The 25,243-nt window shown below is 37.9% G+C and overlaps 1 protein-coding gene across 5 annotated transcripts in view; it reads right to left on the reverse strand.

Annotated features, from left to right (window-relative positions):
• kat6b (K(lysine) acetyltransferase 6B) overlaps nt 1-24,842 on the reverse strand; it is a 40,475-nt gene extending 15,633 nt beyond the window's left edge. For 2 of the 5 annotated variants that reach the window (XM_084392396.1, XM_084392399.1), the window contains exons 1-3: nt 24,645-24,842; nt 20,803-21,672; nt 2,384-2,492 (exon numbers count right to left, since the gene is read on the reverse strand). In XM_084392396.1, the coding sequence (XP_084248522.1) occupies nt 2,384-2,492; nt 20,803-21,423 (730 nt within the window). In that variant the 5' untranslated portion in view covers nt 21,424-21,672; nt 24,645-24,842. Of the gene's footprint in view, nt 1-2,383; nt 2,493-20,802; nt 21,673-22,959; nt 23,052-23,204; nt 23,330-24,644 lie in introns of those variants that run through there. The other 3 variants (XM_084392400.1, XM_084392397.1, XM_084392398.1) reach the window with 3 other exon arrangements.
• Between the last annotated feature and the right edge of the window lie 401 nt (nt 24,843-25,243).

Consider the following 25,243-nt stretch of genomic DNA (forward strand, 5'->3'; position numbering starts at 1 on the left):
ACTTCTACAGAATAGACAATTTTTAGTTGAAAAAATTCACTCTATCCTCCAAGCATCTTGAGATATTTTACCACATTTCATAAACATATATAGCCCAATGCCAATAATCCCAAACAAGATCACCCTCACTAAAAACACTTACATATAAGCTTTCATACCACATGGATGGGGATGCTATCATGGAGACCTGAGGAAGCCCTCGCCAGGGTGTATTTATCAACTATCACTATCACCACTAGTTTTCCCTCCTAGCAGGATTTAACACTGGAGGGTTCTACTAGTGTGGTAGCCTATTTTTTTACAATTTTAAGAGAGAGCCATTAAATAAAAAATAAAAAAAATGATCAAGTTTTTTTTTAACAGGGTAAATCTAGGCCGAAAATACGAACTGAAAATTAAGCAGATTGGACAACAGAAATTTAGACATTTAGACATTTAATGTAAACACTAGCTGATGAAGATGACATCTTGCAGGTATAGTTGAGACGTGCACTGCTCTGATGCGAGATGAGATGCATGCAGAGAAATGCAGGCGGACAACAAACAATGCTGTACATCAATCTCACAAGACTACGAAAGCTTATTGCGGACAAAACTCAAACAACAACTGCAAAATCAGTTCAGATTTGCCTTTCCTAATTGTGCATGCACAATGTTTGCGGTTTTCTTTTGGTTCTTTAATAAAGAGCATTTCTTGTTCTTAGACTATACAGATGCCCTTGCCTGCCCCATGCAAACAGACTAACCAAGATCTCATGTAATATACTGTAGGGTACAGACATTGTTTAAAGTAAAGATAAATCAAACGTTTATTCATTAACTAAGGGCGGTGCTACCAAGTTATCAAGTTACTTAACCACATGGTCAACCAACACAAAATAGGTGTCGTTTCAAAGCTTAGAAGCTTGGATTTACAGTGAATATAGGGAATATGACCATCACTTAACAAGTGCTTTTAAATTTGCTGACATATTAGAAGTGCTCTATTTTCATAGCTTGAAAAAAATAACTGCTTTACATGATAATTTGATTTGCAAAATCATTGTACATAATAGATAGACGTTTCAATTTCACAGCTGGAGCGCGCTTGGATTGGTTTGATCGCTCAGATTTATAGGTCTTGATTTACACATGCAAGTAGTTCTTTTGTTCACCCTTGTTTAATTATGTTTCTAAATAAACGTGTGCTTGCTTCATTATTCTTCGTGTGTCTGCTGCACGTGTTTTGCGCATGAGCCGCATGCCCCTCAAAACTATGCACTCTAATGATACCTTGCTTAATGGGCCATTGATAAGCTTTTAATTATTAAATTATCAACAATCAATCGATAGTTGGTTAATTGTCATTATCTCTTGTAAATGTCCTTCTGTTATTTTGATGGAACTATGATCCATTTTCCACACAGAAAAAGTAGAATCTCAAACAAGTTACAACGGTTTTTGTTTTGATCTCAGTGGTCCAGAATTTACAGTTTCTGTTTTGGCCCTGAACTTTCATTTTGGTGCATCACTATCTCGGACTCTCTCACTTCTGGAATTGATTCTGGAATTGATCAACTGACAATCCCGATGGTTGAAATACAATTTCATAACTCATGAACTACTTGTCCCATCACTCCCACAAATGTGAGCAAATATTCAAGGAAAATCTCTGGTTTGGTTACAGCTAACTGGTTAGTTACGAAGTCTGAGGGTGCGTCTCAATCAGCTCCCTAGCTTATTAGGTCGTGAACCAGTAGATCGTGTACACAGATTCAATGAGGATTCTATTTCCAGCGACATGACAACGTCCTCATTGTACAACATCACATTTATGTGTTTACTCATTGTATTTATGAACAACTGTAGATCTGTAGAACAGAAAATGTTTTTTTTTTAAAGTACATTATGATAAATACTGTTATATATACATGCAACAATTCACCTGTAAATAAATGATAAATGTTAGCTATGTGTTCATTGGCTGAATAGATGTATGTTTATTCTGAAACAAAATTAAATAGGCTGATGATTTGCATTAAAAAAAGTTGCGTGTCATTACGTGTAGTGAATTGGCTCACGTGATATATGTTTTGCTCTTCAGAACTTCAGTTAAGGAAACAGTGAGCATCGATGCTCCCTGGTTTTCACTGTGCATCGTGGGACTTTTCAGGGAGCAAATGTTTCAGCACACTGGAAGAATTGTGCCATTGAGACGCAAAGCCTCAAAATGACCACCTCCTTGATCAGTACCCTGACTACTAAACTAGGGAGCTGACTGAGACGGACCCTGAGTCACACGTCGCTAAATGGCCAAAAGCAAGTTACTTTTAACAGACTTTCAGATAATACACTGCCCATCTATAGGCATGGCTCAGTCAGAGTGTTCAAACACTGGTCTTACCGCTGCTCCCACAGTCAGCACAGGACAGCAACTCCTCTGGCCTCTTGTCTCGATTGGACTCCTTTGTGCCCAAACAGAAGCTGCATATGGGTATGGGGTCAGCACGTGGCTAGAGTGAAAAAAAGAGTAAAAGAGCATGTTTTTAACTGATGAAAATTTGAATTTAAATAAAACTGCCAACAATGACGCAACTTTTCTTTCTTTTTTTAATCCTCAGAAAAAAAAAAAAAATATATATATATGGTTTACAAAGTCTACATGTTTGACTAGATAAAACACTAAAGATGTACTCAAGCTAAACCCCCTACACACCATGTCTCCATGGAAATTTCCACTTGCAGAGATTTGTGATCTCAATGTGAGATCAATATTGCGATACGCGATATCGCTATTAAAAAAAGAAAAGAAAAAAAGTTTTACAATGTGATCAGCTGGCACGAAGACCAAGGAGATTCAAAAACAAAACAGGTTTTAATAACACTCTGAATGAACATACAGGAGAATAATGCAAACCGCACAATACAAGATCTGACCAAGAACAACTGAAACACGTGGCTATATAAACAGGGGTAGAACAAAGGAAAGTAAACTAGACATATGTGAAACTAATATGCAACTACAGAAACAAAAGAGGACAAAATCAGTAACCAGTGACAACAAAACTAAACAGAGCAGGAAAACAGGAACTAAAGGAAACAGAAAAGAATGACAAAATAAGGGTTCACAAAACAGAAAATAAACCTGACAATAAGCTTGTTGTGCTATTGTTGCATGTAGAACTGTTAGTTCCGACCATCGAATCGGACTAGACTAGAGGCTTTCTAAAACTGCTGATATCTCTGCGCATTCAAGACAGGCTGTCAGAGTTACGTTAAACAAGGTGAAAGCAAGAGACTGTCTTTGAGTCATTAAACCGTTCATTCAACTAATGCGTTCAAAAATGCGGATTCATTCATTAATGAAACAAGCTGATGAATTTTAAACCTTTGAGCTCCAATTTACAAGGCTCAATCGAACAGTATTAATGCATCACTTCATAGAGACCAAATGATGCCATTCATGGGAAATGTTGGCAGGATGCTACGACAAAGTTTTTGCATTCCTCTTCAGACATGGCAAACGTTTTTTTTTTCTTTTTTTTCACAAATATATTACTTGACAGAGAACAGATGCAGGTAATTAGCACACGCTCAATCGATCGCTTTCTCTCACTGTGTCTTTAGGCTTGTTTAATGCAAATCTACAGAGCGTCTGTACAAATCACAATTGTATACGTCTTAAAAAAAAAAGCCAGTTGGCAGAAACATTTTTATAAAATAAAAATTCTCGTTTTTCTTGTTCTCATTATTAACTTATGTAACATTCAATACAAATGCATGAAGTGTAAAACAAGGGCATAGCCTTATGAAAAAAAAAAAAAAAACACGTGAACATCGCAGTTGTGTGTGGTTGGCTTGTCAAGTTGTCAGTATCGCTGTATTCTAATATTGCGGTTACCGCGATGTGAACAGCTTTAAGCAATGCAGTGCCTTAAATAATATTTTATGTACACATACCAAGATCCAAGATTTGAAACACAGTGCAACTATTATTAAACAAGGCACATGAGTGGCATAGAAAATGAGTACAGATTGGAAGATAAAAGATTTAGCAGGTGTTTTGATTAGCTTTGTTTGAATATTGAATGTCAAACTAGACAGGTGGTTACAAACCCAGGGAGTCGGCTAGTTATTAAGCATGTGATTATGGAGGACAGACACACAGTGCCAGATATAAAGCAGCTCCTGGCAGAGGCCAGATACAAACACGAGTTAAATCAATCTCAAATCACTCGATACCAAACGAAAAGGCACACTGTGAAGTAGGCTACATTCTAGGGACGTGTCAGACGTACTTCAATACCAAGTACCAATACTAAAATAAAGATAGGCCTACTAGTAAGAACAAAACTAGCCTTTCTGCAGTGTACCACAGACTCAAATTGATAGTGCTGTCTGACTCACAGGCGGCTGTTGATTTTGCAGTGCAGTGCAGTGCAGTGCAACCTAATAGTGGTGACAATTTCGTTGTTAAAATTAAATTAAATTAAATGTAAAATTAAATAATATTAAGAATTTTTTTTTAATTAGTAATATTTCACAATATTAGTTTTTACTGTAATTTTAATCAAATAAATGCAGCCTATGTGAGCACAATATAATTAAAAGGGATATTTTTTTCTGAAATGTTATTGCAACAACCCTAGTACATTCTGGCACTTAATAGTGCAGTGTGGTCAGGTATCCAATATCTCTGGAGGTCAGATACTAACCCAGATGCAGAATCCACGAGACATGATACCACAAAGAGGAAATTAAACCGAAATGCCTCTTTTAAATTTAGGATGCGTGCTGCATTTGACTACTGTAAAGATTAGCCTACATTATGTAAAAGCCTTCAAAAAGGCAGCAGCCAATTCAACCAACACACATACATGCAATAAATCTGGTACTGCTGATGATGGATAAAGGATGCCCAGCAGGATGTGTCCTGAATTGTGCACGTCACCACACACACCGCCTTGCCGTATCACCGAGCGCTGTGATACACAACACTGAGCCTGTGTAAATATTGGCAATGGGATGTTATACAACTGCGAGAGGTGTAGCCAGTGCCCTCTGAATGAGGGTAACGCAAGTTGCTGATGCCAAAAGAAGATTAGAGGGAACCGAACAGGCTCAGTGAATAGCTCTCAAGATAAGACTGTATCTTTCCTCCCACGAAAGCCTGTGGCATGCAGGACTTGTGTAGTGGAGATCAGAAAAAGGTTACATGGAATCTGACGGGAAAGTCTGCCACCACACCCTCACATCTCCAAACTGTTACATCTAAATCTCCACATGGGTTGTGTAAGCCCATTCAAGCCTGAGTCCTTAGATTCTGCATCACACGCTCGCAAAAACATACCAGTCTCCCGAGAAGAGAAACCGGTAGAAGTTGAGAGTAAACAAGCGAGCAATTCAGCTCAATTCTCTCCCAAAAGGCTTGTCAGCAAGAGACAGAGCGATCTGTTGGGGGATGGTGTATATTAGATGCAGATGGGGCATTAGAAGATGGAGCAAAACTACATCTAGTGGGTATGTTCTCTGTACCATCTCAAGAGAGCCACTCAGGCTGAGCTCCCCGCTGTGCCGTGTTGATAAATATTGAGTGTCTGTTCTGGTGAGAAACCTGTTGAGAGTAATGCCAGATTAATTGTTTTATGCAACAGGCAATCAATCCCTAGCCTATTAATCATTTTGGCAGACCATCAATTTGCAGATGGGTTATTCATAAACATTGCAAGTTTTTGTTTAAGTGCCAATTGAAAGGCTCCAATCGATGGCCCCTGAATGATACGTACAGCTCTTCATACAAATGACGAGTTGGTTAGTGCTCAGAAATAAATGTGTGCTCATATCGCCTATAAAGGGCTTCTCTCCCCGAGGGCAACATAATCACGATATACACAACACAAATCCCACCATGCACATAATGCTTGACCTCAATTGCCTCCAAACAATAATTCTGTATTCACGCGCAGAAGGGGAAAAGCACAGGCACAGCCGTCTCATATAAATACAAATAAACTCTCTTCTGCAGCTCTACACACCACCACATCATTCAATATCATTTGCACTAAACTGATTTCATTGGCAGAATTCTACTGCCTTTTGTTGATTTTTTTTCTGCAAATGAAAAACACTTCACACACACACACATATAGTTCATGTGCATAAAGATAAAAAAAAATAAAAAAACTTCTTGAAAGCCTGCCATGTTTGACATGGAGTTAGATATGATCTGAGAGTAAGCTACTTGATATGTAGGAAAAAACAAAAAAAAACACATGCAGGCAGATTTTCACATGACTTCTAAGCACTCATACAGAATTTCACATCACGTATGTCTGTGTAGCCAACATGTCATTGTGGTAGTGATTATATGCACTATTTAAGCGTCAAATAAATCCTGCTAGACAAACTGAACCATTTATCCATGAGAACTAAAACTACCTTCACGTTTTCTCTCCACTGCAATTTATACATGCCTTTTAACAACATACCTTCAGTTAGACCTGCACGATTCTGGATAAATTGAGAATCATGATTTTAGTTTTTTTTAAACAGATCACGATTCTTCCACGATGCTGAATAGACAACTAAACAAAATAACATGTAGGCCTCATAAAAAGCTGCAATCTGTTTAAAATGTTTAATTAATCTGAATTATTTATTTTAAAAAATTGTTTCAATGACTCACCCATAAATACATTTCATTACTGAATGAATCCACATTTCTAAACAAATCTCTTGAATTAATGATTCAATGACAAATAAATGTAACAGTTTTTTTTTACTGTTTTTACAATGTAATCGATACAATTATTACAATTGTTATTTGAGGTGCCAAGTTATTTCAAACAAACTTTTGATTGCTATCAGAACTATAAACTTTTACCCCAGTATTTCTGTGAAAAATCGGAATTGTTGTAACACAGAAACAATGATATTGTGTGGTTTAAAATACTGTTTGTGAAGCTGTTTTGTACCTTTACATAATTGATAACTTCTCTCTATAACAGCACAGCGCCGACGCAGAGATGAATGTTCCGGTGTGATTTTGTCAAAGATTTAATAGATGCAGACAAATCGTAGTCATTTAAAAATGAAATCCCTGTGGGTGTCTGAATCGAGATAGATTAATCATGTAGCTCTACCTTCATATTTAGCACCTCTGAGAGGTTATTTACTGCTAACTTAACACAGAGACGTAACCACCAGGCTTAATAAAAATAGCAGATCTATATGGGTTTCTCGATGGCAGACACTTAACTTAAGAATTTTTATTAAAATGGATGGTCCACCCAAAAATGAAAATTCTGACATTATTTACTCACCCTTGGGTCGTTGCAAACTTGGACTTACTTTCTTCTGTGTTACGTACACTATTTTAAAAAACTAAATTTTTATGATGCTGTTCACTTTAAGCAATTCATTTTTATTTAACACCATTGTATAAGGTTTCTGGTTCAAATATGATTGCTTCATGTTAAACTGACTTGAAACAGTTACTCTTTGACTTAACTTGATTGAAACATGTTATTTCAAAATGATTCAATCATGTAATCAAATCAAACAGGACTTTCACTTCCAATCATGCTAAGAGGCTGAATTGGGAGAGTAAATATTGAAATAGTGTCATTTTATAATTTTTTTAGCAAGATGAGAAAATGGAGAGACTTGTTAATATTTAAATGTTCTATTATGTTGGTATTTAAAAGTTTCGTGCTCATGCTTGAGCTACTCGTGCTGAAAGTGTTGAGCTCGTGCTTGGGTCGACGACCTGCTAACAAGAATTCTAATTGCTTAAAGCAACCACTATGGTAGTGCCCTGGATGAAACCAGTTTAGTTTGTTTTGTAAATCACAGGAATAAACAAGAAGCATTGGGCCTAATTGTAGGATTATTTGAATACTTCAATTCTAATGAAAACCATTTAAGTTCAAATAAACCATTAATTCAAGTTAAATGAACAATTGATTCTAGGCAGTTGTACATGGTTGATTCTATTGGGTTTTACTTGTTTCAAATCACATGGAACCACTGTCCATGATTGAAACTTGTTCAGCCAAACAGCTATTTTGAGTATAAAATATGATATTTTGAGAATTTTTGTTTGAGTTTTTGGATACAAATGGAAGTCGGTTTGGGTATTGAAAACCGGTTCCAAATTTCCCAGAACTGTGGATTTGATAAGACACACGCATTTCAATTCTTCTTATCAATTGTCCACGAATGTGCATTTTAATGTGATTTTAAACTTTTCAAGGGCAAGTTGACGCGAAAGAGAATTCTAACCCGCACGCAATTCTGTACTGTGCACACATCCAAAGCAATGGCATAAAAAGCCAACTCACATATAAAGTGTGAATACTGAGTTCTCTTTTGCGTCTTCTTGCGCTTGAACTGACAAATACACACAAAATTGTCAAAATATCCTCGTAAACAGTCGGTTTTGTCTTAAGTGAATGTAAACAGTTGAGAAAGAAAACGCACATGTAACAGTATATTGGATCTGTGCAGATGGTCTTAAAGTGAAAGCAGCCAAACAAACCTGCTGCCTTCTGTGTCAATGTCAAAAAAAAAAATCTGTTGTGTGCTTTGGCTATTTTGTTTTTAAATTGTATTTTAGTTAGTTTAGTTGTTTTTGCTGTGGTATTTTTGTTAACACCATACTAGGCAAAAGTTCCTTGTGTTAGTGTTATTTAGGCTGCTGATTTTTGTTCATGGTATTCAGTTGCAACAATGTTTTACAAAAACTCACAGAAAAGAAAGTTTGATATCTAAATGTTTAACTTTTTTTTCCCTTTACTTTATTGGAATCGAAACAGATTATTCCCAACCCCTAATATGTCCCGCCCACCAGTGTGAGCATTTGGACTAAGTTTGGAATAGCACACTTTTGTACATTGTTCATAGTATCCAAACTTTCAGTATACCCAGGTGTCCTACTAAATTTCCCAACACTTGATGCACAACAGCGCATAGATCATGGTATCCCACAATGAAATGTAATCGATTATACATTTCATGTCCAGTGTGCTGGATTAAGCAGAAGTTAAATCAGTGACACTTTTTTAACATACTTCCTGACTCATATGATTGATGGTTGATGGCACAAATGTGTAAGCTGTTTGTAATATGTAGTCTGGAGTAATGCCTCAGTATTTGTTTAAATACTATTACAGCTTCATAAAAAACAAAAAACAAAACCTAGCACCAAAATGAGCATCTATTTGCTTATACATTACACTAGGACACTCTTGCGTTAGTGAGAGCACAAATATGTGCTGGCTGGTGACTACACCCTACTGAATATTGTGACAAAATATGTGATCTGGAATGTTTACAAAAAGAACATTCCACAGATGACACGGCATTCCCATCTAAAACGGGCAATAATAGCGTGTTGAAACACTCAGCTCTCAGCTCATTAACTCATTAACCTTCTATTTAATGCAAAATCACAAAAGCTACACCTGAACATGCCTTTCTCAGTTGTTTTGTCCACTAAGTGGAGCTAGAGCACATCCACACCAGACTGATGACAGAACGTTATGTGCCGTGTTTGGCTCTGAATTAAAGGCCAGTGAATCCTGACTGAAGCGGCTGCACAGGGAACAATCAAGAGCTACAGGTGCAAGTCTGCAAAAACATTCTGCAAAACGTGTGGCTGTGATGACCGCAGGGGTGTGTACATGTCTTATTTGAACAATGCAGAAGTGAAATGCTGAGAGGAAGAACATGAGGTTCTCTCTGATGTTTCAAATGGAAGTCAAAAAAGAAAACAAAGTTATTTGTAGTATGTGATGCTGCAAATGTACTATTCTAACCAATCTGAGGACTGTTTTTTTTATATATATATATATAAATAAATCTTAGCATAATAAATAAAATCAAATGCAAAATCCAAAATATATGAAAGTTTTTTTTTGGAAGTTGATTTTTGATTAATAAAATAATTAAACAAATTCTAAAACTAAATGAGACTAATGAGACACCCACATTAAACTACAGTGTGAATGAGCTCTCATGCAATGAATTACCCTTAAAACCAAAAGACAATTAATACACTGTTTTGTACACTTTCAATGAACATCCTCCAACATGTGTTATTCAATAGGCCTTTAACACGATTTGTTAAAGCTACACAACATTGCAAGAATAGTGCATTGATCTAACCATTGATACATTGTTTTATAAATAATGACAAAATACTTATGCACAAAATGAAATAGTGGAATTAGTGGAAACGATTAATGATTACACATCCGTGTTCTCATAGTTCTCCTAAGCCTTCTAAGATGAAAGCACTTTAAGAGGCACAGGTAACTCTTTGGTCTAGGTAAAAGTTATTTCAATAGTAGCCTATCTCCATTCATCCACCATGTTCTTACCTGTCCTAAAAAAAAGATAAGTATTCATACTTCCGCATGAGGCCAAAGGTTATGAAAAACAAGCACAATAAAGTTAACACTATAATATATCACTACTAGGGACAGGAAAAACGACATACTTAAAAAAAAAGAAAGAAAAAAAAAAGGGGATGAATTTACAGACATCTATAAGCTAAAGCACTGCTAACTAATGATGAATATATAGCTAACGTTTAATGAGGAGTCATTCTCTGTTCCAATACCGTGAAACTTTAACATAAAAAAAAAAAAAAAATTAATTCACTAAGGAGCCAAGTAAACGTGCTTCAACCCACATTAAATGTGACTGCTGTGCCTATTATCTACATAAGCTTCCTGAGATCCCATCTCGGATACCCACAAGTAGGGGCATATCACTTTTGAATGGTGGCGTGCATGCGGTTATGCCTTGCCCTTATCCCATAACCAGACACTAACAGTAATTGACACGTAAATTGTGTGTCTCCTGGCTCGGTTTGTGAGAGCCAATCCAGTGACATGAACCATCATCTTTTTCATGTGGTTTGAGACCAAATAGAGTCAAGAAGTATGATTTTATTTAAGCCTGACGACGTCTCATGCTTCAGCGTGAAAGAGGAATGTAGGGCAGATCTGTTCTAACGCTGACCCGTGACTCGTCCCATTACATTTTCCAACAGCTCTATTAGCTCATCCAGGCCTCTAAAGTCCAGGAACTTAACGAGGATGGCAGGGCTATTACATTACCATTACTTCATTCAGGTCAATCTGCCCGAGGAACAGCAACATGGCACACGTTCAGGTATCTGAGACTCAGGTTAGCTAAGTGACAATTACTCCAGCTCTAATTAAGCCATCTCCACTTCAGGCTGTGTCTGACCCTTACTAATTATGCATATATGTGGTAGCAGTGGCTTAATGCTTAGGGACTTGAGTTGTTAACACAAAGCGAACAGGTTCAATGGCAACAAAAATTGATCCAGGAGCTCTAGAGTTACAGAGATCTCAATCTTGCACTATCAATAGTGACATTGAAGAGGCCACTAAGCCCAAACAGCAAGAAAAAATCTGAACTATTGGCCTTGTGTTGCAGTGTGTTTAACTAGGGCCTTAATGTGCATCTCTAAAAACATTAGAGTATGAGTTTCTTCACATAAGCCACAGGCTCATTATTGTGTAAACAATAATAATGATTGAACAGTTAGCCTAAATATATACCAGAACCAGATGCATGGAAAGAAAGTGATACTGCTTTGAAAGGAGCATTTAGCAGAAGTCACAGATGATGGAGATGACATCAACAAACTGAACACTGAAAAAAAAAACAAAAAAAAACACCACTAATAAATTTACCTATGTTGGCTAGTTAACTTAAAGGGGTCATCGGATGCAAAATTCACTTTTATATGGTGTTTGTATACGTGTCTTTGCAGTGTGTAGACACACCACCATACAATGAAAAAAATCCATTCACTTTTTTTAATCTTCAAAAAGCCTAAACACTCTCAATAATCAAGCCGTTTGGATTTTCTGAGCAATATGACGTCATATTGCTTATGCTCTGCCCACGACCTCTGACGGACTGTCCCGTATTAGCATATTTATTAGCAAGGCAGGTTTTACCCAGGCAGCACTTTATGTGTCTTGTCTCCACATGCCCCATGGAAGAGAGGGGTGGGATGAGCAGTCGCTCATTATCATTTAAAGAGACATGCACCAAAACGGGTCGCTGTGAACAGAGCTGTTTTTGAGGGGTAAAAGGGTGTTTTACACAACCATTGAGGAATTTTAACCAAAGTATGTTACAAACTTTACATGAAGACCCTAAAGAATCATACCAACTTGTGGAAAATGGGCATCCGATGACCCCTTTAAGCACGTCAAGCTATTTTCCAGCAAAAGTTCACTCGAGCAGTTTAGAACATTCTTCGGTACTCATACAGCTGCATCAGTAAAAGCCCCGTTCACAACACCAACTACTTAAAACTTTATACAAATGCAGAGCTACTTAATACAGGAACTAGGCCTACCAATGGAATTGAAGACAGTGGAAAGATGGTTATAAACGTCACTAGCACAACCACAACTAGGAACACCAAGTAGCAACCAACCAGTGGCAACATGCACCAAAGACTTTGGTGGTGTACCACTTTGACACCATTCAGAAATGTGTACCTTTTAATAGGGCTGGGCGATTTGGCCTAAAATCAAAATCTCGATTAATTGAACATTTTAACTCGATTACGATTAATGAACGATTATTATTTTTATTTTATTTTTTTTGCCCTCATGGTTCACTGACAAGTTTTTTACAGTAAATATGCTCACATATTACAAGTGAGAGATTTTTGAATGAAGGGTGCATTACTTGATTTTAAAATAATTGAAGGAAACACACACTATCTACTATGATTATTTATTGAACATCAATGTTAAACAACTTAAATTAAAGCACACATTGTCAGTTATTTCTTTCCATCTTCTTGAACTCTTCTCATACTGTGTGGCATTTGTGAACGCTTGTGTTAAAGACATCTGCTTTGCGGAGGCACTTGTTGCTGGGCGCTTGTCAGTCTCTTTTTGATTTTTTTGAGCCATGCACTGTAGGGCTGTTGGAACGAATTCCGAAATTCGAATATAATTCGAATATTAAAAAAATCAATACTATTCGAATGCTTAAGTTCCTATTCGAATATTGCTTTTTTAATGTTTTTTTTTTTTGCAATCTTGCCTTTCTCGCCGCCTTGGTTTACACGCATGTGAAAATTAAATGCTTTTGTTTCTTTTGATGAATAAAGTTTTTGAATCGTAACACAATTGTGCACGTTATCCACGCTGTATCATCATAACATTACTGTAAAAAATCGCGGAGAGCAATGTCTCCACCACGGAAACGGAGATCACCACTCCTGACAATTTGATTCACAGTCGGACAGTCCACACTACAACGCGAAAACGGCGTTTTCAAATGTATCCACTTTGGAGTGCGTTTTCATTAATTAAAACGCCAAACCGGAGAGAAAAATATACGTTATTTTTTATGACAACGCTACACCCTGACTGACAAGCTAGACGATCTCTCCGAGGAACCGCCGCTAAAACAGGCAAGAATTACTTATTTTCTGCCTCTCTCCTCGTCACGGGGCTTACCAGCTGTTAGCCAAAAGGCAATAACAGACAAACTGACACGATGAAGATATGAGACCGATCAACATCACGCATTGGCATTGGCGATCCATAAGACTGTAATGTCGTAAATATTAATAATAGGATGAATTTGAGCATTTAATATTTGAATATTATTCGAATATTAAATAAAATAAGGAATGGAATTCGAATAGTATTATAGAGGAAGATTGACAGCCCTAATGCACTGTTCATAATCAGTAACGTGATTGTGCTCCAAGTGCTGGAACAAATTGGTGGTGTTACCTTTGGACGTCGAAACTGTTTTTCTACAGTGTCTACATCTGACTTCATTTTGTTCGATGTCATCCTTACTGAAGCCAAAATGTCTCCAAATGACAGAGACTGCGTTTTTTTTTGGTACAAGCTGCTCTTGTTGCTCAGGTCAGTTGTCTCAGTGATTAAGCTCTCCATGCTCGACATGTCGGCGGAATAACGTACTGTAAGGGAGCGGGGTCACGTGACTCCACACGCGGTAGTGTTTTAAAGGGAAAGTAATCGAAATAATCGACCTGGGAAAATTTGATCGATTATAGGTTCTGAATGTCGATTTCGATTACTTTTCGATTAATCGCCCAGCCCTACCTTTTAACTCAGATTAGCACCAAACATTTGATTAAATACTTAATATTTATTGCAGATCTGCATAGTTAGGCTACATGTATATCAAATGTAAAAAAAAAACAGTATAGTGCTCTCTATTCATAAAAAGGGACTGAAAAAATATAAATGACAATAATCACTATTAAGTATTAAGTTTATTAAACTTGTTTAGTAGAGGTATAAATCCGACGATTCTTCACAAAACGTTCTGATATCAATTCTTATAGCCAGTGATACGATATTTGTCGATACCTCAAAAAACTCTGCGTTATGATTACGATCAATTCGATCCAAGGGTATATCAAACAATATTATGTGCCTACACAACCAGTTACATTAAGTCACAAATGCAACCAAAATATGTAACATGAACATTTCTCTTAAAAATTGCATATCTTGTATCCCAATTGGGACATCCACAACAAAAATACACTTTAGTTTTTTAAATAATAAAGAAAAATGAATAATGGGAAAAGCAGGGTCATTGATGAAAGTTTATGATATGACAACAGTCAAGAAGTCTTTCAGGCTTCTGAGCTAAAATGTGCAATGTGTAAAATCTAGAGCTAGGTCACTTCAACCCGCAGCAATAGTGTTGTCGAACCCTGACAGGTGAGTTTAAACGAGAATGCACGCGCTGGTAATGCAATGACGTACATTGCGTGAAGATGTCAAAATAAATGTGTCTCTTGAAAAACATTGTATACATTTTTTACATGTTACATCGATACGTTGTATCGTTAGTCATTTGTTCGATGTATCTTGCATAGCGATGTATTGTTCCACACCATTGTTTAGGTATAACAAAGTAAAACTGAAAGGTTTACAAGACCACCCCTGGCATCACTCCTCTACAGTCCCAACCGGACTGTTTGTTTAATTTTAAATTGTAGCCTACTTTTGGTTCAAAACTAAACTAAACTTTTATGGCAATATTCTGAGGTTTCTTAGACTAAAGTAAAATGCACTGCTAAGACCAAAATATCATAATGAAATTTCTAGAAAGTGAGCAAATTGCATCAGCCACAGCTGGTAAACAGTAGTCTAGTACTGATTGAACACCATTACTGATGAACAGATGTAATCAGCAAAGCTTTAACAGACCTTCATTGAATTACTATCTTTTAAACTAAGCAAGAGTTTCAAGAACGTCAAAAAGAGAGGCCAGCCATGAGATCTAATACACCTTCAACGCAAAATTTAATCCTGCCAGCTAATGGGACAAAAGAAAGCCGGATTTGGCCCTCTCTTTTCTCATAATTTAACCCCTCACAGAATATGATAAAGAGGCCTGGAGCAGCTGCAGACTGACCAGTCCCCAAGCACACAATTAACAACAAAAGAGCTCTTTTAATGCATTGAGCTAATCAGCAGCCAGCCCACCACTGCAGTCCCCCTGAACCATCTGCAAGACGGCAGACCGTCTCCGTGATTGTGAAAAAAAGGCTGGCACCATACTATCATGTCCTAGGGTCAATGAAGCACATTGCTTAGCAACAGTCAAGCCCCCGTGCATGGAAACCAAAAGCTTTTGCTTTCAAAGAGCAACTCAATATGAAGTGGACAAGGGAATGTGCTCCAAGATTTGATTACCAAATGGCCTCCGATTGTTCACTGACCACTGTAGGAAAAGAGCATTAAGAGCCACCAAGTATGGACCTTAAGTGACCAGCAAGTGATTGACAATCTTCACATTTTTATTGGTCTATAGACTATTGCTTCATTGTGTCTTACTATGTGTGACATGAAAGAAAGACTTATAATCAACTATACACAGCCCAAACAGAAAGAAAAATTATGTATATGAAGTTTGGAAAAGACAATCTGCAATGCCATGACTGATGTATGAATAATCTAAAAAGTATTATATTATTGTTGAAGCTTTTTAAACAAATAGCCTATATCAAAGAAAAGGAACAGACAAAGTCCCAGTTGAAGAAAATAACCATAACGCAGGACACCAAAAGGGGGTTAACTAGGTTTCTGCAAAAATGTATAACACTAACATAGAACAGCCCATTATAACCTATCAACGTCAGTTTTACAACTTCAGACAGTGGAGTTCACAACAGGGCTCAACACTTGCCTAGAACAATGTAGGCATCTCCATCATTAAGCTTGCAAAGTAAACTCAACATAAAATCTAAATAAACCCATTTACTTCATTACTACACGTTAATGGTCTTATTGAATGATTCATCAGTGCGCATGGTTCCAATTGTGTGTATAAAAAAAATAAAAAATAAAAAATTAATAATAATACACCCAAGTGCTTTCAGCACTTGCTCACATCACAAATCTCTCTTACTTCAATCAACCACTCTCCTCCAACCAGCTCCATTCGGCCACATAACAGTCACTTTTCACAAATCCAACCAACTTCTAAACGATCAAATTAAGTCACATTCTACATTTTCACTCATTAAATACACTGGAAATGTTTTACATTACAAAAGTACAAGAGGCTGCAAATGCTGTTTCATGCTGACTTAAGATTTTGAAATATGGAAATAGCACCATTGCAGAAAGGTTTAGATTATGAAGCTGTAGGACAACATTCAAGCACAGTAACTTGCAAAAGATCCCTCAGTCAAATAACACACAGCTACTCCAACATCTGCAGCATATCATGCCCTCGTTTAGAGAACCATCTTGGAGCAAACCAAAGATGATTTAGGAATAAAAACACGGTCTTCTCATTTTTCACAGAACATTTCAATCACACAATGTTAAAATCAAACCCAAGTTCACTCATGGGGATGACAAAGCGGTTTGGGGGGAATGGTGAAGAAACCCTTTACCAAAACAATGAGTTGGGCTATGGTTTTGAGATATTTCAACAATTTAGGACAACAAAACCACTTTTGTCCTGAAAAGCTAAAAAAACAACTGACTTCCTACAGTTCCTAGATGATACAACCTCTGAATGATGTTGGTGGCTCTGGTAAGATAGTTCATGTCAACGTATGAGTATTTTTGGAAGGAGTATTTCTGTTCCTGACACTTGTTGTGCACACTAGGCATTTGAAACCCTGCTGAAGTCTCTATGGCCCCGTTTACATGTACATGGTTATTTTGAAAAACTGAGACATTTCCCTTCCTTTGTGTCCTTCGTTTACACGCAAACAGAGAATTCACCGATTCTTTCTAAAAACTCCGGCCAGAGTGGAGATTTAGGAAAACTTTGTTTGCATGTAAACTGAGAAAAACTGAGTTTTAAGCAGCCGACGTCACAGTATGCGACATAACTTGCACATGCGTCAAAAGTGCGACCTATGTTTACATTTTCAGTTAGCTATGGTGATCATGGATGCGTTCAGAGTAGCAGTCGCATAAATTATGTTGGTGCACTGCAAACCCTTTTCGTCTGTTTGCATTTGCAAATACAGCTGCTCTATTATGTGTAATTCCTTGCTATTTTCGGGATTCTGATTGGCTAACGTGGGCTTGAGCTTCTTGTTACACTGCCACCTACAGGTTTGGTATGCTCTTGACAGCATACATACACAGGTACGTGTAAACTTTAAACTTTTAACACTTTTCTGAAAACTGACAGGTGTGCACAATGTTATTTTTGAAAACGGAGAGGGTGAAATGTCCGTTTATGAAAATAGCCGGCCACGTGTAAACGTAGCCCAAGCGGCATCTTAACTTGTTCGGCTTCATACTGTCCAATGCTAATATTATGAGCCACACAACACACTGTTCTTTCTTCATTAGCCACCATTGTACTGGTGAATCTGAGGGTGAGATGTGCCTCATCATATTGTTGTCTTGAGGCTGTCTACACTGGACGCGACAAAGCGAACGTTCCAAATTTATTTATCCTTTGCGGCAGAAGTTGTGCGAGCACTTGGAGTATGGCAGAAATAGAACGGACATCAGTTTACTGTCAGAAAGTGCTGTGCCGCATTCCAGTGTATTCTACTGAGTGATTCTATTTGCTTTTGTCACTTCAAGTTGTGCTGCTCGCATCTACTTTAGACACATTGTTTTGGTGGTTGTGACGTTTCAAGTAGATTCCTCGCTTTACGTTTACCTGGCACTGGCAGTCCTTTCACAAACTTGGCCATGCTAGCGCAGAACCATGCATTATTGAATTATATTTTTACAAGGCTACCTGCAATACTCAATTCTGATTCTTCAATTTCACCACCTAGCCGTCTGCTATCCCAAGGCAACAACTGTTACAACTGATAAAACAGAGGCATCTTGAGGTAGCTAATAAAATGTGTCAAATTAATATTGTGTTCAATTATTTATTTTTGTGACAAGTAGCCATATAAGCGGGATAATTTCATAGTGGGGTCTTGCATCACCCTGAAGAGGTTTCATTTGCATAATCGACTGACTGTTCACTAAGCCTTAAGCCTTGCCGTGCCCCCCAGTTTGGGAACCACTGCTAAAATAAATCGGTCTAAACTTTCATTTTGGGAGAACTATAAACAATAGGCCTACTTACTATACCTCATTTATGAAACAAACGTTCAACCGTTTCCACACAAAACTTGACATTTATCAATATGTACGTGAGCGGTAGCTACGATCAAATCTCATGTCAGGTTTCAGCTAGTATACGCAAGTTTTTAAGTTTGCGTGAACTTGCGTGCAGCAAAGTAAATCTGGTGGAGAATTGTAATGAGAGCATTTTGATCATTTCGATTATTTTCCTGACCGAGTCTGACAACCGAAGCTCATTAATCGATCATTAACTGTTAAACGACTAGAATAGATTGTCAAATTGAAATTAAATTAGAATAGATGGGTGTCTGTGTCCCATTACAAATACCAATGATTTTTCCCCACATGGGTTTAGCTTTACATGCGCAAAAAGCAGCATAGATGAGGATTCACATTTCGTCACATCGCGCACCTGCATCGCTTCTGTGAGTGCAGAAAAACAGAAATTTAACTATACAAAAAGGAATAAAATAGGCCTACACAAATATTTATTTCACTTAATTAGCAGATTAACAAAAGACAAAAAACAACAACTGTGCAACAAGTAGTGTAAGCTACGCTCGTATTTTTGACACTAATGCATTGTAGGCTATTCTTTATTTTATTAAATCCAACTGATCGCACGCACACTCACACACAATATTTCAGTTCTATCATTGCTAATATGACATTTCAGCCATTAATTATCAAACTAAAAGGCAGTCAACCAAACTGATAAGTTACACTTCTCCATTTAAATGGTCCGCTGTAAAATCAGTGCCCAAACAAATTTTTGTGCATGTGAACAATGATATTTTACATGGATATTGGATTTTTGCCGAATGAGAGTGGCGAGCCCAATGCCATTTCAGTTTCGCTTTAAATAAATTAATTTTGGTTTGATGTTTGTTGTTTATAAAGAATGCCACTATAGCCTAATTTGTGTTTTATTTTATAGTTTAATACATCATTTATCTTAAACTATAAAATAAAACAATTTATAGCTATTTATTTTTCATTCTTGTTCTGTTTTGAATAACGTTATATTTAAAGGATTTAGGCTAAATATAGGGCTAGTGAGGGGAACTAAAATAGCCTAGGCTATAGGCTAGTGTTTATAATGTTTAAAAATGTTGTGTGTATTTAAAGCAGAACTTGGTAACTTTTTTAACTTAATAAAACTGTCTAGAAATCATTTGGATGGTTAAACAACCTGTTCTGGTGATATTGGTGACTTTCCCCGCTCCCCCCAGCGTTCCCAGGTGGAAAACCAACCTTGCAACTTGGGGACTACCGTCCCGGCAAGATAGAAACTGGAAGTCTCGTGAGAAGCGAGAACGAGAACGAGCGGAAACACGAATTGCTTTACGGCAATTCGACATAAACACACACGCATGTATGATGTATTACCCACCTCGGTAGACATAGCTCCACACGATACAGTTGGCTTGCTCCGATCATAACAAACGCACATGAGCAGCGGTAGAGAGGGGGAGGAGGCCGCCCCAAGTGAGTTTTTTACGACAGTGTTGTGAAATATACGCCCCACAGCTGTAGGGGGAGCTCGTGGGGAAAACATGCGACAACAAAAGGGAAAATCAGCGAAGAAGTGACTAGAGTTCGCTAGAGTTGCCGAGTTCTGCTTTAATATACACATAAATGGATAATTGTTTGCAATTATGAGATTAAAGTTTTTGGAGTAAAATCAATTTCTCTTTCATGAGATTACTTCCTCTTCTTGGCTGGGTTAAGTCCATGTCATAAACTCTAAGGGCAAGGCTTCGAAAGCGTGAATTTTTAGTGGTGTAATATTTAAATGTAGATTGTTTTCAGCCGCCAAATTGATCAACGTACGATCATTGTCACGATGGGATTGGTGGTATACAAATGTTTCATGAATCACACATGAACCCTGTTGTAAGATGATTTATTTTTTCTTTAGAGTAATAATTGAGGCCCACTGTCACTATCAATGATGCATGTTGTATTGATATTATATTGTAACACCCCTAGCCACAAATCTGCTTTGTACTGAATGAAGGGGCTCCCAAAAAAAGAAAGAAAACAAGTTCCCATGATTGTTCATATTAATGGGTAAAAGTTTTAAAGAAGTTATGCAACTTTACACAAGCAGAAACTATAAAACAAACAACACCACCACACATTCACAGCTTTTTAGCAGAGCCCATATAGATACAAAAAGTTCTGGACGTACCTGGTCTCTCTCATGAGGGAGTAGTGTCACAGGTGGGAGGTCGACAGCAAAGAACCCCAAACTCCTAAAGCAAGCTTTTCCTCCCAGTCCACCACTGTTCATCCTGTAGAGCGGACCATCCTTGAGCAGCCGCCCGTTGTTAACCGCCCGCTTAGCAGCTAGCCTCAGCCTCTGCTGAAACCTGGGGTTTGCCACAACATTCACCAGGTCACCCTGGCTTCTAAGGAATCTCTCAATGTTCCTTAGAGATGAGCCAGCCGGGACGCCCAGACCTTCGATAGCCCTCCTAAGGATTTTATTCCAATCCACATGACGCAGATCTCCTGCAGGTATCACAGATCCAACCGAAACCGAGCCAGAGCCTCCCAGCTTGAAGGCCGCAATCCTTCCCGGGTTATCCGGGTCTTTGTACGAAGCGCACCCTTTGCTGGTAACCTTAAGGATGGATCCATCCTTCACAGCGAGCTCCAGCTGCTGGAGTACAACACCCTTGTCTAGTCCGTGTGAGGTTGAGACGGCATGGCAAATCCGCTCCTCAGAAGGCCGCTGCTTCTGCCTTTTGATCTTCTGAATAGCCTCAAGAATCCACTCTGTGTACAGGGGATTGGCCAGTTTCACCATGGTGAAATAAGTTGTTTCATTAAGGTGTGATCCATGAATACATTCCTTTATTTTAAGAGCGAACCATATGCATCAACAAACAAAAAACAGCCATTAGTACATGCCGGACAGGATATGGGATTGACGTAACTCCTCAAAAATGAGACTGGCTCATTTCTTTTCCCTTTTGTCAAAAAAATAAAAAAAAATCCCTTGTCGTTGTAAAATCCACAGTCAGAAGACTAGCTGAAAAATCCTTTTGAGTTACACCTGTGGGTGTGAAGAGAAGAAAAACAGAAAATCCATGTTACTTTGCAAAGAAACAAACTCTCTCCGGAACCACTCCAGAACTAGTTACATGGGAATGGCAAACTTGACCTGGAGGGTTAGGCTAACCAACACTCCTGCTCCTTAAAAAAAAACTTATGGATTCTTACATCTCAAAGTGAAAAACAATGACAGTTTTCAAAGCACATTCAACTATAACCTCAAAACATCTGACACTAATTTGATCAACAAAAAAAATATATACAATAACAATAAATTATTGTTAAAGTAATTCTAATTAGTTTGGTAGTATAGACAAGTTTGACACGTTAGATGCACACAAAGGTAAAATCAACAGTCCAAAACCAGACCAGTACAACCAGGTTAAAAATGAACATGCTATATCACATTTTGATAAAATGTGAGCCACTTTATTAGAATATTATAACTGGTACTCCAAATCTGCCTACACACACACACACACACACACACACACACACACACACACACCTGAAAGCAGCAGCACATGTCTAGGACGCCCATATAGTCTAGAGAGGCAGCTCAATCGTTCTTCACTACAAAACACTGACAACTCAATTTTTGCACAATACTTTATGTATATAATATCTGTACATTCAGCTACAGGCTAAAATTACAGTATGCCATGGATAATATAACATTTTATTAAGCTCATTGGTTGTGTAAAAACCCAAACAGCATTAGCAGAGGAAAGACAGTGCTGCGAGCAGCCAGCAGGTGAAGAATTCCTCCGCTCGCCAGCAGCGGCCGTGTAAACTCAACCACAACTTATCTGCCATAATATTGTTATATAAAAAGCCTCGCACACATACTGAGGGAAACACTTGAATCATTCCTCTGAGACATTAGATCCGGTCTAAACGGATCCAAGAAAAACTACGGTAAATAATTGAACAACGCAACTCAGTTAGCCAGCAAAACAACCACCAAATAACTCGAGTTTAACTGGGGAGGCATGACAGCACACACAGTGTTAGTGGATCATATAAAAATAGAACAACCGATGGTATAACAAAGTATTATTGACCAACTGACACTCACTCGTTTTTGGTGTTAAACTCAAAAGCACAAAATACAGCGTTGTTTAAGACTTGACACTTATTTAATCTGTTTTGTAATCTCGTCCACTCTCTTCCAGCTTTGGTCACAAACTACGACTTAGCCATGACATTTCACATTAAGAGTCTAGCAACATCCTCTCAAATTCTGACAGCTAAAAGAAAACACAGTGTCACAAACACACATACTGACATTCGTACTTCAGCTCGAGTCCTCTGATTAAAGCCGAGATAGTGAGCTAAAGTCATGCGAATCTCAGAAGCATTCGGCTTCTTATCTCCAGCATCGGCTTTCTAAACAGCCCCGGAGCTCAAGTCTAGCACGCTAAGCTAAAGCTGGCTAAATTAGGTTATGCTTTATGACTACTTCCGACAGATGACTATCTATAATTTATGATGACAAAGTCAACGCGTCAATTAACCTACGGTCTCGCAAACCTTGTTTTCTGGACGCTTTAATACGGTGGACAGGTCAGGTGACTTCGCCGCTATGCCCGGTCGCGTTACTAAACAGACGCCATTTTGTTACAATGTTGTAGTTTACATGAATCCGACATGACACTGATTACAACCCAATGGAGTCTCATTAAACCTTACCTTCACAAAGACTGTCCCGCCCAAGAAACTTTAATATTGGTTAGAAAGGGCAAATACTTATCCCTGGTTTGATAATCAAAGTGTCAATCACAAGGAAACGGTTCGGCCTCTCGAGGAATCAGTTGGCTTCATAATCTGTCAATAATCACTTGACCCGCCTCTTAAAGGGATAGTTCACCACAACTAAACATTCGGTCATCATTTACTCACTCGCATGGTTTTTTCCAAGCCAGTATGACTTTCTTTCTTCCGTGGAGCATAAAAGGAGATATTAGCCAAAATGTGAGAAAATGATAGTCTCGGTCATTATTAACTTTAAATGTTTTTTTTTTTTTTTTTTTTTTTTACATGCAAGTGAATAATAACTGATGGCCGTCATTCTACATATCTCATTTCAGTCGTACGGGACTATTACAACACGAGTGCTTGTAGATGATGACAGTATTTAAATTTTTTTTTTCAGATAAAACTATCCCTTTAATGTGACAACTGATCTTTAGTCCGTACTGCTTATGGAAATGCGATTCTTGCTATTCAGTCAGAATGAGAAGAAAAGGGACCAGGGATAGCGGGAATATTTTATCATCATGTAATCTGAGTTTAAAACTACTTGATGGCTCTTTAATGTAAGATCACCCGAAACTCGGTCTACACCTTTAAGAAGGCTCCCCCTTATGAGCATCGCACTACACTGCAATATGAGCAGATCGACCTAGTCACACTTTTTGGAGAATAATGTAATGGTGAATAATTAGTCCAAGTTATCCTTGGCGTTCCCAGTACTGTGTGCACTGTAATATAATATAATATTTAGTTTGCACTTTACAAAAGACACGGAAGGCCATGAACTATCGAGCGCGCGTACATCCTCACGAAGGTAGCTTGCACACAAATAGGCAACATTTATAAATCCTGCGAATGTATGGCGATGATGGCAAATCATTCCCGTTATTCTAAAACACTAAAAAAGATGCAATGACGACTGTTGGTCGTTTACTCGCTAATGTCTAAAGCATGCAAAATGCACTCATATTTCAAGATCAAGCAACAGAGAACAGATAGCATCTGGAAAATTCCATTTATGCGGGTCAAGCCGTAGCTTGCGATAGTTGCGCGGTTCGTGTAACCCAATAACCTTAATAGCCCGAATTAATTTCTCCGCTCGCGTCAAGTTACATCACTCAACTTAAACTTGAACGATTAAAACATGCCACCGATAACAAGCCACTCAAGACACCGCCGAGATAAATGCCCGACAACGCTGGCAAAGCGAACATTTACCTTTAAGTTCCTCGCGCGATCTCTCCACACTCCTCGTTTAAGCAATAAAAACACGCTTATTTGCGAAGCTGATGATATATGCACAAAGTAGCCTGATAAATCCAAAGGGGTCCTGTTTGATTCGGAAGATGAACGCACGCGTAGGCAGAGGGAACCTGATAACAACTAATTGAAAGGTTAATCTACATAGGAGTCTGTGACAAAGTAGTACCCTCCCCTTTCGGCACTCCATCAGCCACAGAGGAGGACTAACTCGCTGTAACCGCTATGTGACATCACATCGCTCATTGGGAAACAATGTACATTGTTTCAGACTACATGGCATGGGTGGGAAAAGAGGAGACATTAATGTGCCGTCTTTGAAGAGGAAAAGGAAACTTTTAATATCACTTATTGGGATTTGAATGTATGCATACAAAATCGTTTCCATATCACCGTATGTAATTATGCTAGATTTTGTAAATGCTCAAACTAAATGGCAAGGGTAAAAAAAAAAAAAAAAGATACTATATGATGTGCCATGTTTTTGAAGAGGAAGATGAAACGTTTAATATCACCCATACAGCACGACACAAATCAATATCATATTAATACACGCA

This window comes from Rutilus rutilus, assembly GCF_951802725.1.
Source record: "Rutilus rutilus genome assembly, chromosome: 20".
NCBI classification, from domain to species: Eukaryota; Metazoa; Chordata; class Actinopteri; order Cypriniformes; family Leuciscidae; genus Rutilus; species Rutilus rutilus.